This window comes from Archocentrus centrarchus, chromosome 4, assembly GCF_007364275.1.
Source record: "Archocentrus centrarchus isolate MPI-CPG fArcCen1 chromosome 4, fArcCen1, whole genome shotgun sequence".
NCBI classification, from domain to species: Eukaryota; Metazoa; Chordata; class Actinopteri; order Cichliformes; family Cichlidae; genus Archocentrus; species Archocentrus centrarchus.
In genome coordinates this window covers 1751981-1765656 of record NC_044349.1, presented here as the reverse complement: position 1 = coordinate 1765656, position 13676 = coordinate 1751981, and the positions used below count along the sequence as shown (strand labels likewise).

At 41.4% G+C, this 13676-nt stretch overlaps 1 protein-coding gene across 1 annotated transcript in view; it reads left to right on the top strand.

Moving 5' to 3' along the window:
- naaladl2 (N-acetylated alpha-linked acidic dipeptidase like 2) overlaps positions 1-13676 on the top strand; it is a 411382-nt gene that overhangs the window by 321013 nt on the left and 76693 nt on the right. Inside the window, exon 14 of the mRNA XM_030727141.1 lies at positions 3814-3819. Within this exon, the coding sequence (XP_030583001.1) occupies positions 3814-3819 (6 nt within the window). The remainder of the gene's footprint in view (positions 1-3813; positions 3820-13676) is intronic.

Here is a 13676-nt window from a genome sequence, read left to right as displayed (position 1 = left end):
GAAGCTCTGTGAGGATGACTGTTAAGTCCCTTGTCACCTCTTTGATCAAGAAGCTTGAGAAAAGAATTGCTGAGTGACTGAGATTAGCTGGATGGACAGCTCGCTGAAGAGTGCTAGTGGTGTCAGACTTGCTCCACTGCAGCGGTCCTGTGAAGTTTCAGAAAGGGTTCAATGCCTTTGGCTGATCTTTGCCTCACCACAGTTTTAGGATGTTGGTCTACAGATTTTTCCTTTGTCTTGATGGACGTATGAATTTTGGAATATTATGTAAACAGTGTGCGCTTTTCCGGTTCATGATTTATCTAATGTAAATTTTAAAGAAAGAGTATTTTAACACTTTGGACTCTTTTTTTTTTCTATTTTTGGCCACAGTGGCTTTTTGTGACAGTGGAGAGAGACAGGAAATGGGGGAAAGATACAGGGGAAGACACACGGGCAAATCGGGGCCGGGATGCGAACTCGCGCCGCCTGCACCGCAACGCGGCATGTGTATGTGGTCGCCGGCTTCACCACTAAGCCACTCAGGCGCCCCAACACTTTGGACTCTGAAGCAACTTTACATTGTGTCACTTTTCAGTTTACATCTGGGTCAGCCATCAGGGCTTTTCTCTCGTTCTCGATCAGGTTAATAAGAAGCTCCGTGACGTGAGGAACAAATTCAGATTTAGATGTATGTTTCCACCGTTCCACCTCAGGTCTGAGAGTAACACAGTTCCAGTCCTCTGGATGTCCTGCACATATGTGGCAGTGACAATAACGAGACTGCTCTGAGAACAGGCTGGAACACATGCTGCGCTCTCATCATTTGACTTCTTTGGCAGGTTCCCAGTGACTGATCATCCTGCGGAGGTGCATGTACCTCTGGGTTTAATAACAATGTGGATTGGCATGCCATAGCATTAATGAAATGGCTGAACACCACTTGGTGTTGGCAGCCCTCAAACTGCATCATATCCATCCACTAAGACAGATTAATCCTTTCTATTAATGAGACATAGCTACACAACAATACACAAGTAGTCTCATTCCTTGTGATAGCTTGCCAGACGTGTATATTGGTTCTAATTTAATTGACTCCTCGTTTAATTTCTCTTGTTTGTGTTATTGTTTTGATGGTTTGAATACTGAGACCGTGGTGGGGACGCTGTTTATGACAAAAGTGCCATCACGACTTCCCCCCCCGGAGTGATTTCACCACTTCATGCGTAACGGTGACTAGCAGAGCCTGACCAGTGTAGGATTTTTAAGACAGATACTGACAGATACTTTTTCTTTCTTTAAGGCATGCAAAATATAAGCTTTTTTTTTTTATTAAGATTATAACAGTTTGGGAAAAAAATCTTGTTTTATTGTTGCAACAGTGCCGACTCAGATCGGAGCAGCTGGTTGTGGTTGCCGCCATTGAAGCTGCAGAGTGCCCTCTGGTGGACAAACTAAGCATTGTCAACATTCATAAGTGGATGATGATGATTATTATTATTATTATTGATATTCCGGTTAGATACAAGTCATATGTTCATTTTACCCTGTGCAACACAAAGATAGCAGTCTAAGCTATAAATGGTTTAACATACCAGAAATGTTGTGAGCTGATGAAACAAACCACGGAGGTGTTTGAGAGCCCGACATGCAGAGCCTCAGTGGATCCAGCTCTCTGGCTGTGCTCATTCAGACTTCAGCTAGCATCAGATATTCTGCTTGAAACAAATCAATTCATAATGTTGTTGGATTACTTTGGATAGACGTTTTCAAGAACTCATTTTCACATTTGCAACGGTGTTTAACAATTTACTGTTCATAGGACTGTGAACACTCCGGGGGGTGAATCCCAGCATTATGATTCACGGTGAAGAGACAATTGCACGTTTACATGCTGAAACTTGAAGCTGAAAAGCAAGTTCAGTTTTGCAATTTACCACGGCAACATTTGTCAGCTGATAGATTTGGATCCTGTCTTTACCAGGGAGCTGAGCCCGAGTGCTGTATGAAATGATGCTCTAACCTATTTTTAGACTGAGCAGGGGAAACGAGACAAACAGGTCCCTGAGCCATCGGGGGGGAAAAGTACACTTACCTTTCCATCAGGAAGCATTTTACCAGCATCAAGTCATCATTTAAAATGCCTGATGGCTGCCCCAGCAGAGCCTTTCAGGAGTCTGAACCAGTGGACCGTAGCTATATAGGGCACACGTAGGTGAACCTGCATCAAACTGTGTGAGGCAGAGCATTGGTGAGTAAGTGTGCTCAATGAACTCTAACCACATAATCAAAGGTGTTAGAAAGAAAACAGTATTGTACTAGACTGCATGAGTGTGTGAAAATCAGCACAGCGTTTCAGAAAATGTGAGATTTAATGTTGATCTCAGCTGTGAATAAAGAGATCCTCAGATTCCCGGCTGGAAAGCAGCAAAGCTCGGACGGCTTTTCAGTTTTTCGTACATTTAGATGTCAGGACATCAGGAACGCTGTTATTAATGTCACCCAGCAAGGACCAGTATTAACAATTCAAAGAACATAGAAGGCCACATTGTTCCCAGTTAAGATTAAATCATTTTGACACGCGTGGCATCCAAACTCTCCAACTCCAAGAATGTTACTGGCAGTCACTGCAGCACGAGTTTTGATTTATATTTCAGTATCAGATTTTATTCATTAAAATAAGTAACTGTGCCAAATGTAGCTTTACTGTGTTCTCTGGGTTTGCATTGTGTTACTTTGTTACAGAGAGTAATGAAGGCTAAATACATACAGAACATTTGCAGTCTGACAGCGTTTATGCAGCTTGAATTTATGTTCGAAGATCTTTTCAAGGTTAACAGTATTAAGAGCTTAGTCATGATTGGTTTTCAGAAAGAAGGGATCACTGGTTTTGTTTCAGCGGTGCTCCGAATGGGATCCTGGGTCGCTCCGATGGTGTTGTAGCCACACGATGGAAGAACGCTGCTGAAACTTAAACTGTGTTTGAGTCGGAGAGTTAACATTTAAAAGCACTGATGAGCAGGTCCCCTGATTCTGACTGTGTGACATTGGAGTTTCAAAATATTCCACTATGCAGTGCTGTCTGATAGAAATGATTGTAGAAATGGCTGTTTGAACAACCATCCATCCATTCTCTTTTACTTATGCTGTTCAGGGTCGCAGGGGTGCTGGAGTCTCTCCCACCTGTACAGGTCGCCGTCCTGTCGCAGGGCCAACACAGAGAGACAGATAACCATTCACACCGATGGGCAATTTAGAATCAACAATTAACCTAACCTCAGTAACTGCATGTCTTTGGACTGTGGGAGGAAACCCACGCAGACGCTTGGAGAACACGCAAACTCCGCACAGAAAGGCCTGGGCCAAGGTGGAATTGAACCCAGGACCTTCTAGCTAACCACCACGCTGCCGTGCTCACAAATGCTGATGTTACTGCAACTGTGAGCTGACAGGATTTAAAGCATTTTAAGATTGCAGCCGCTTTGAACCCAGTAAAAAATATTTACTGCCAATTTTTTGTTCCTTTTTGGCAGCCATTCTCATCAACATCCATATGGTAGAAACTATCAGAGTAATTAGGGTCCTTCTATTTCACACCAATGCTGGACTGATATGCAGATATACAATGCAAAATATTACAACAAAGTACATTAGCACTAATGATGTGATCATGTTATTTCCCACCCACTCAACTCCAAATGCAGATTGAAGTAGTCACTGGTCTGCTAACGATAAAGCCTTCATTTACAACATTGCCTTAATTAAAAAGTGAATGAATCCCAGTTTTGATCTGCTACAAGTTCACTCCGACCATCCAGATGCTCTCGATAGCAGACTGAGGTTGAAGTTGCCTCTTTTGTTCCCTCAGTGACACCCAGTGGTGAACTATCGAGACAGAGGACAGAGAGGGACAGGATAAGATCCTGATACAAAGAGGGCGCGATAGGGAGACAGATAGGGGGGGACAGAGTGTGTGCTTGCTTTGGGAACCCCAGCAGAGTCCAAATGAATATCTCAACACGGTATTGATCCACCGCTGGCACTGTCGCTACTATTCTTTATCTCAGCCCTCCCGCTGCCAGTCTCTCCATCTTTTGCTCGCTGTCAAATTCAAATTTGTCTCATTTTTTTCCTGCTCCCTCTCTCCCTCTCTCATATGGTGCCCCAAGGTATAATCAAATAACTGCCACAGAGATGGAGTGTATCAGGAACTGGCATGCAGTTCGGTGTGTGTTTGTGTGTGATCATGTTCTCGTACCTTATCCTTTTTTTTTTTTCTTCTTGTCCCTTTAATGCCTTCATGGTGCTGATGGTATTAAGGTTGTGTCACTGTACTTAGCATGTAGCTAGTGCTACGGAAGAGGAGCGGTCCTAAATGGAGTAATGTGACAGGTGTAAGAAAGACAGGTGAGGAAGATAAGATTATTTTCAAAGGTAAGGACAGGTCAGCAGGTGTAAACTGGAAATGTTAATGCATGAGAACGTTAGCACGTTTGGGAGAGCGGGCTAAACGGGTTAGTTTGCAGTATTGTGGTGAAGTTTAGACTGATGCACTGTGCTGGACTGGTGCAGGGCAGGCTCTGTTGTTCAGTGTAAAATTAAATCAAGGGTAGCAGACGTAAATTTATATTGAAGGTCATGAAGCTGATTAGATTGTACCTTTTATACTGACTTTATTTATCTGCCTACATGTGGTTCCAACTCAGATGAGTACATCCCAGCTGAAAAGCCACACGATCATTTTACACGTTAACACGTATTAGAGTCTTCGAGGACGGGAACAGCGATGGCTTTAGAAACGTTCTTCCTCTTCATTCATTAACATTTTCAACTCGGTGCTTTTCTGTTGGCTCTGCTCGACTCCCATTGAAGACACCTACATGCTTTATTTGCTCACCCATGAAGTGTTCACCAGGGTTCAGCAGTCTCCAGCCTGCCCTTCCCTTTTGTCTGAGTTTGAGCAGATGTCTTTGAATACTGATGTTGTTGCTTCTTTTTGCTTCAGGTTACATGACAAATTAATTATTACAATTGGGCAACTTCCCAATTGATTACAGAGTCTATCTTTTCCTGTACATGTTAGTAAGAGGATTCTCTTACAGCTTAAATAACAGGACATTTCTTTGCTCTTTATGTTGCTTCATTTTGGTTCTTTCAGTTGTTCTTTTAGTATTTTTAGTAAGTGATGGTCAAATGATGCATACCTGCAGATTATATAATACACATAAGTACATCAGTGTATCCATAACGCGTGTGTAAACAGTAAATATGGATGTTAACACTCAGGGAACGACGGTTGGCTGTGAATGTTCGCCGGCTCGAGCGTGACTAGCTGTCGAAACTCCAGCAGAGTTTTCAAATCGCAGGTTTTCAGTGAGCGAATCCAATTACATCCAGCACCTGGACAGACAGTGAGGACTTGAAAAGGAGAGACAGAGGGGATACTGACTAAGAAAAGAAAAAAAATCAATGGCAATCCAGCTGAGGTGGAACTAAGCTTGACAATGCGTCTCCTTTCTCTGCTTTGCATTCATTTGGTGATAAAAGTGAATTTCTGCCTGGTGTTTACTTCACACGGACCTACTGCATTAACCTTTTGAACACTCTTAAAGATTTATTCTTACTTTCATGCTTTCCACCCTTATATTCCACTTTTTCTTGTCTTTATTCTCAAGACATGCATTACCTGTTTAGGTGTCCTCTTACTGCTTTCTCTTTCCTGTGTTTGGATTCATTGATGCATCAGTGTTATCCATTACTAATAAGATGGTCATAATTCATATACCCTATGTATGTAGCCTTGAATCTGTCCATTAGCACTAGCCTAACCTGGCCTCTGGGTACCTGACCTTTTTTTCTGTGCTGCTCAGTAAACACCTGTTCCCACCTCTTGGCTGGGAAGATGCGCCAGTGTGCAGGCTCCGCCTCTTAGGCCTGCTTCGATTATTGTTTGTATTGTTTTTTTGTTCTATGTTCGCTCTTCTGTTGGATCATTGCCAGACACTCATTGATATCAAATCATCCCATAAACCTTGGATAATTAATGATTGGGTGATCAAACGTCCAGCATCCCACCATCTATACTGGCTTACCTGTGTCGGTCACCTGCTGTCACTTCACAGAGGAAGCATTGCAGAAGTCAGGGGAAGTAGGTGGGGTGATTAAGAGTATTGAGGTTTAGCTGTGGGTCTGGTCCCTGCCTCATTTTGGGGGGGTTTTCTCCAACTCGGCGACCACTCGAGCCTCATGGATCCAGCCTGGCTTTCCTTCATCCGGGCTCGCCTCTCTTGCCGGTGGAGTCTCCTCTTCCTGGGTAAACACAGGCCAGACGCCCACTGAGTCGTGCCTCGAGAAGAAGGACTGGAAGGAGATGATTCTTTGTTTGGGTCTCATTGATGCTAGATTGTTAACAGTCAAGACTTTTCTGATAAATCAGTTCTTCACCTGTGCATGAACTGGATTTTATGCTTGAGGAGGACCCCGTTCTCTGAAATCCTTCCTCCTGACTCTTTCTTTCTCAGCTCGCCTTGAACCTTTGGTGTGCTGGTGACTATTGAAATCCCACTTCCAGTGTCAACAGCCTCTCTTTTGCAGAGAGGCTGATGCACTCTCTTTGAGGTACAAACATTCATCATAAACTTAAATACTCCTGTGCTCTGATTTATCAATCACCAAAAAAAGGTTTGCAAGACTTTGCAGAGTTTCAAAGTTTGTGGGGGGAATAATATTGAATTTTGATCAGTTATTATGTCTGTTGGTAAAGAAAATCTCGATCTCGTTGAATCATTTAAACCTTATTCAGCTGGTCACTGGTGCGACACATTGAAAAGGACACACTCTGAACTTTGTGTTGTTATTCAGTTCAAATTTAAGTCTCACTGAGATTTGTGATACAAATATTTTTGACCGTTACGCCCCCTTGCTCTCAAGTTACACCGTGGGCCCTGCCCACAGAGTACAAAGGATTAATTCTTTAACAGCATCTCTGATTTCATCAACTTTTAATGACTCTGTGCTTCAGAGTTGGGATTTTTATTGTAACCTTAGTCCCACTGAATTCGTAGTCCTTTTAAACTCGTGCTGATCTGCTGGATATGGTGGCTTCTTTTAGGATTAAATAAACCAGTGAAGGAGCTGTGGCTGCTGGCACTCTTAGACACACGTGTCGAATATATGGAAGAAGGATCGGCTTCAGGTTTCCTTAGATATCTTAAGAAAGAGCCTACCGGAGGACCAGATAGTCATTAAAACTGCAAAAAAAAACCCCAATTTTTTATCAAACCTTGTGTCAAATAACAGCCACAAACCTCATTTTCTTTTTAGCACCCTTCACTCTCTCATAAATCCCTGCGATTGTTCCCTCAGCTGCATTTTGTGAGAAATTTCTTAGCCGATAGACGAATTATTTTCTTTCAAAAATGTGTTTTCCCTCTGGTCCTGCCTTACATCATGCTGCTGCTGCTTCTCTATGCTCAGTTGTCTTTGAGGATTTTGAATACGTGTCTCTTTCCTCTTTCGCTGAGATCGTCGAGCATTTGCGGTCATCTTGCTGCCCACTAGACAGTGTCCCACCCCCGTCTCCTCAGGGATGTTATTAATGCCCTTGGGCCATGTATTGTTGACCAGATTAATTCCTCTCTGATGTCTGGCTGTGTCCCAGCTGCTTTCAAACATGCTGTATTACAGCCCTTCATCAAAAAGACCATTTTGGACTCTTCAGTTCTCTCGAACTTTGGGCCCATTTTTGAGAAAAGAACCAACTACAGTCATACCTGTATTTAAAGCCTCTGAGAAGTCTCATTCTGGCTTCAAATCACAACATGCAACAGAGACGGCAGGATAACACCTGTCGGTGTGGATCTCACTTGACTTGAAAATTCAAGTTACATGAAGTCAAAAAGTTACTGTGACACCAAAAAAATTAATAATAGTGCCACAGATAATCTGAGACAACTAATTAGTCATGTTTCAGATCACCGACCCAACAAAAGTCCGAGGGGTCTACGACCTCATTTGGCTGGTGCTCCTCGTACACATGCACTCAGAAATTAAGCCAACATCTCTTTGAAACCTGAAATCTTTACCAGGAGCTGTGAAGTTCACACTGACAGCAGTTAAGTTACTCTAGTCAGACACGGTCTACCTCTAAATTGGATTATACAGCAGTTATTGGACAGCTAGGTGTGCGCTCTATCAGAAGAGAGATAAAAGGTTGTTCATTTCCTTGAGGGTGATTAATGTCTCCGGAGCAGAGTGTAAAAGCTATGAGCCAGAGTTACTGTGAGTACAGTGAAGCCAGGTGAGAGTACAGGTAGTGATCCCAAAACTGGAGGTCTGTCTGAGACAGTGTGGAGCTGTGGAAAGTTAACAAGACAACACAGGCTACATAGTAGCAATATCCTAAATCCCCATCCACATAAGAAGCAGTTTGCTTGTTGCCACTGATTGCTGGTTGCTAGCACATGTCCCAGGCTCGGGTTGCCTAGGTAACTGTATTTATGATCCTGCATGGTCACTGGTAGTCGCTTCCATCGCTTGCCTCAGAGTTGAGGAAAGTTTAACTGGGGACCCGCCGGCTTCACTTCACCGGCAGTTTTTTCACCCGTTGTCACTTTAAGTCACTAAATGTCCCCGAGTTTCTGCGCTCTCTGGTCACCACATCACCGAGACTTTCTTCTGTGTGGATGAGGCTTAAGGGCCACTGTACCGGAGGTGGTCCCAACATATAAAAACCCAAACACACATTATTTACACAGCATCCACTTAGGCTTTTTTTTTCACCTGGTAGAATTGTACAGCTGAGCACTTGATTACCATGTGACCACACCCGGGGTCATCGAGGCAGCTAGAAGTGTGACACATTAGCTCCAAAGGCTTTAAGCAACCTCACCAAGCTCAGATTCACCAAGTTCTGCTCCAAGAAATCTTTTTTTTCTTTCTGTGAAAGCAGCAACAGCACGAATGTTTCTTTCAAAATGATTTTTGCTGCTGTTGTTTGATTTGTAGATGAATGTAATTCTTCACAGACAGGACAGCATACTGGACTCTCACACCTATGACCATTTCACACTTCACAGTTTATTCATGTTCTCCGCGTAGTGTTGCATCTACTTTAGATTTATAATCATCATCACTTTCTGCTCATCTTTCAGATTAAAAAAAACAAACTGTCAAATTAAACCCTTGAAGTGATACATATACAGTACCAGTACATACATGGATCCACCAATCCAGTTCTGTGGTTTGTGCTGAAGAAAAGGCTGTGATTGGTTAACCTTTCTGCTGTCTCAGCCTTTGCTTTCATCAGTTGTCATAAGAGCTTTCTCTGAAATGCTATAAACAATACATTAATTATTTCAGACACTGCCAGCATCAGTTTGTGTCAGAGATGCTTTTTTTAGTCTTTTAGGTTCGGCTTAATGATGTGAAGGTTTACAGAATTCAAATGAGAGCAGTATCTGACTAATAATTCATTTCAGTTGCAGTTCAGATTTACTGTGCGCACTTTTTAACAGCAGGTTGTTCCATTTTAAAGGGCAGAAGATAATTCAGTGAAGTGATATTGTTGCTTCAACCCTTCTGTTTCACCTGACTTTGTTCTCTAGAGACCAAGGATGATGGTATGTGAGGATAGTTTGCAAAGCAGGTAATTACCTGCCATGCGGCACACAGCATATTCAACTTTCAACCTCCAAAATACTTCTCATTGAAGAATTTATAGCTGAATGAACTTTGGGATGCACAAATCCAGCCTTTTCTACGGTAACGTTGTCACTTGTAGTTCTGTGTCCCGGTGAGAGAAACAGATTTAACAAGAAAAAAGATCAAAGTCGCTGTAACATGTGGATTAAAAGCAGAGACATGAAAGAGCCCTGAGTTTTAATTCTCATAGATAGAATTACAAAATTTTAAACATGTTTCCAGTCTATTAAAAAAATAGTTCAGGCTTTATTAGATAATTTCCTCCTTCATGACAGCTGTATAGGGATAGCCTTTTAAGTCTTAAAGTTCTGGATTATTCAGCATAAAACACTTTAAGTGACAAGTGAACGCCGTCTTGCCACAGTTTGGTTAGACTAAAGGACAAGTTAGCTTTTCACTTTTTTGTGGTAAACGCAGTTCATGCATGCCTGCGTTTCTCTTTCTGAAATCTGCCTCATATCAACAGGATCATTTTGCATCAAATATTTGTATGCCTGCATCCAGCAGGATAACATGTCATGTCACAACACTCCAATCATCTCAAACCGCTCGCTTGAACATGACAACGAGTTCATTGTACTCAGATGGCCTCCACAGAAACAAGATCTCAATCCAGTAGAGCACCTTTGACATGTGGTGGAATGGGCGATTTGCATTGTGGATGTTGCAGTGGACAAATCTGCAACAACTGCGTGAGGCTGTTTCTTGCACCGTGTTGAATCTGTGCCATGGAGAAATAAAACAGTTCTGAAGGCAAACGGGGTCCAACGTGGTTCTAGCAAGCTGTGACTAATGAAGTGGCTGTTGAGTGTATATCGGGAAAAGAAGGGTGTAATAAAAACACGCACAATACCAAAGTCTTGGCCACAGATCTAGTCCTAATCAGACTTAATCTGTGCAGTAAATTGGAAAGAACAATTATATGGTCTGACTCTCCTGCTGCTTCTGTGGAAACACTGCACAAAGCTGTGCTTAAATGAGTGGAGACAGACGACCTGAGACGTGGGAGGAAAACATTTAAATCCAACACAAACACAATTATTTGCCTTTAAAAATATTTGTATCCTGAAAAATAGCTTTCCAATTTTCTGTGGTGTTCATTTACTAAACTGATGAAATTCAAATCCTCAAAAAGCCACAACTTTGTTTGTGAAAAATGTTTCTGAATCAAGCACAGAAGTGACACTTTTCTTTGTGCAATCAAGCCCGTGAATTGGGGCACAGAAGGACGAACAGCGAGCCAGAGACACTGACGTCGTTATCTGCTGTGCTCTTCTGGGATCCACCGTTGAAAATGCTGATTTGCAGCACAATGTCGTAGCAAATGATGAGCATGTAAAAGGTGCCGCGTTCTGTAAGCAGGGAACGTCTGAAGCTGGGACCTCGTTTTGTCCAGAAAGTGAAAGTCAAAGTGAGCTTCTTGCAGAGGCAGGTTTTGATAGAGCTCAATCAACTCGGTTTACAGAGGAGCTGTAGTGTCCCAAGGGCAGATTTTTAAATGGGTTTTCGGTAGCGCTTGTTTTTTCCAAGCTGAAATCCTTGAAGTAAGTTTTTTTTTATTATCAGCTTCTGCAGAGACTCATTCTCAAGCATGAAGCCGATTGTTTCCTCTGGTTTGTTCTAAAAGTTTAGAAAGTGTTGCATATCCTGCTGTATGTCAATTTTTAATACCTCCAGTCTCCTAAGGAAAGCGTGCGCTTTCTTATACAAGGTCAATCCCTGTGTTGTTTCTGCCCATAAGTCTGTCATTAAGAGTTGGGAGGTTATTGGGATGCAGAAATGGAACCGCTTCCATTTTCTTCTCTTTATTTGGCAGGAAATGCATGAATATTTTGGATTTTACATTTATTTTCAGACCTAAAAGTTGATACAAAAATGACCCCAAACACCCAGAGCATTCTCTTTTGTTGTAGAGGACTGACTCATCACATGTTTTTTTTTATCTGCAGTGCAGCTCATGCCTTCAAATAATCATCTCGGGCCTTCTGAGTACTGAGACTAACACAAAAGACTGTTGGTTCAGTTGTGCATTGTTATTTCATTCGGTCACTTCAGTGTAGTATTTTTTTTTAAAAGCTGTATAAATAACCTCTCTCTCACTGCCATGGATAGTACACCATCAGCAGCTGTACATTACCGAGAAGCTAATGTGGTATTTTGCATTGTGTCCACATGATTACTGACATACCTTTCAAAGTGCAGCAGTGTCCTCTGCATCAGTCACCTTTGCATTATTTTTACATTTGTGGGTGTTAAATTTTGCATCTTTGTTTAAGAGTGCAAGAATTTCCACATATATAACAGTATTATATCCATCCAATTATCTATGTGTGCAGGCAGAAGATCTAAATATCGTTAGCCTAAGAGCATAATTGCCTAAGTCATATTTTGAAATACCTACCTAATTCTACTCTGCTAACAGTGTAGATTCATTTAGATAGATAACTCAATTTTGGCAAAAATGTGACTTAGGCAATTATGCTATTAGGCTAACGATATGCAAAACAGTATTTAAAAAGTGCAGCTGGTCAGGAACTCCCTTTTGCAGGACCAAATTGAATCCTCTGAAACTTTGAGATAATACAAATGGTGGGTTTGTACAGCATGACAAACACTGTGATATTAAACAGGATGGAAAAAACAAGGTTTAAATTTGTTTACTTGGAAAAGTGCACAAAAAAATCTTTTAGCTAAAAGCTAAATTAGATAAAATGGCACACAAATGTAATACAAAGCAGCCACACCCATTTATTCACAACTTTAACTTTTATTTTTATTAAAAAAATCAAACAAAAATCACCCCTCGTAATGACTGAACCTTAAAGTTAGATAGATGGACACCTCTTTCTATACCAAGGAAGAAACATATTTATTTCTTGGTATTATCTGGCATTAACAATAAACAAATTGGCCTAAAACGGCCATTTTTTGCACTTCTGTATTCTTCTTTTGTCAGCCATGGAGGTTTCCCACTTAGTTCTGACAAGTAATTGATAGCATACAGTAAGTATCCCTAATAAACAGCTTTAGTCATCAATATTATAGCAACAGTTCACATCAGCTGTTTTTGCAGGAGACTGTGAGTCAGGTGACACAAACTCTTTGAATAAAAGTAAACAGAATAGAATAGAATCAGAAGGGATCTTCATGTGTGGTTTCCAATGATAAGCATAAAGGAGGTGTGATGATGATGTGCTGGTGTCATAGCTTATCACTTATATGTACATTTAAGAATCCTAAGAATGAAGTTTCTCTCGTTATTCCTTCCTTTCCATCGTCATACTTTCGGACCCGCGCTGCTCTCGGTGGAGCCTCCTGCTCCCTCGTGCTGTGTCGTTGATCCAGCGTTGTCCCGCCGGGGGCTCGATCTGACGACTTTAGCTGATTTACTTTGTGGTTCTTACATCCTTCTTTTCTGGACAGAGTTTTCATTATTATTATTTTTAAATGATCTGGTGTCACAGTGGAGTTTGTTCCCGCTCTGCTCTGTGGTCTCTTTTTCAAAAGAATAATAATACCTTTAATTTATAACGCACTTTACATTTTAAAAAAACCTCAAAGTGCTACAAAACAAAAAACATAACAAACAGTAAAAGTATAAAACACACTAAATAACAAACCATGGTGTAAATTAAAATACACCAGGGTGTAGATAAAATAGCTAAAAAAGAAGCACATTGTTCAGCCCACTTTAATTAATTTTAGGATCAGCTTGTTTTAGGATCAGAAGCTACCACAGTAACTGCAGAGACGAGTATGTGGCAACATGATTATCGGTCAGTAGATGTTGTTCTGGGTTCAGACTGAGCTTTTGTCCTGATCCTGAGCAGCCACATGCCTGTTAGAAATGCATTGTCTTTAGGTCTATAGATTCTTTAATGTCTAATGAAATCCATTCCTCTCCCACCGTTTCAGGACATTAATCTTTTTAATAACCAGAAGCTGTGGCAGAGAAAGCTGATATAAAGAAGATCCTTCTTGTTCTTAATGGCTTT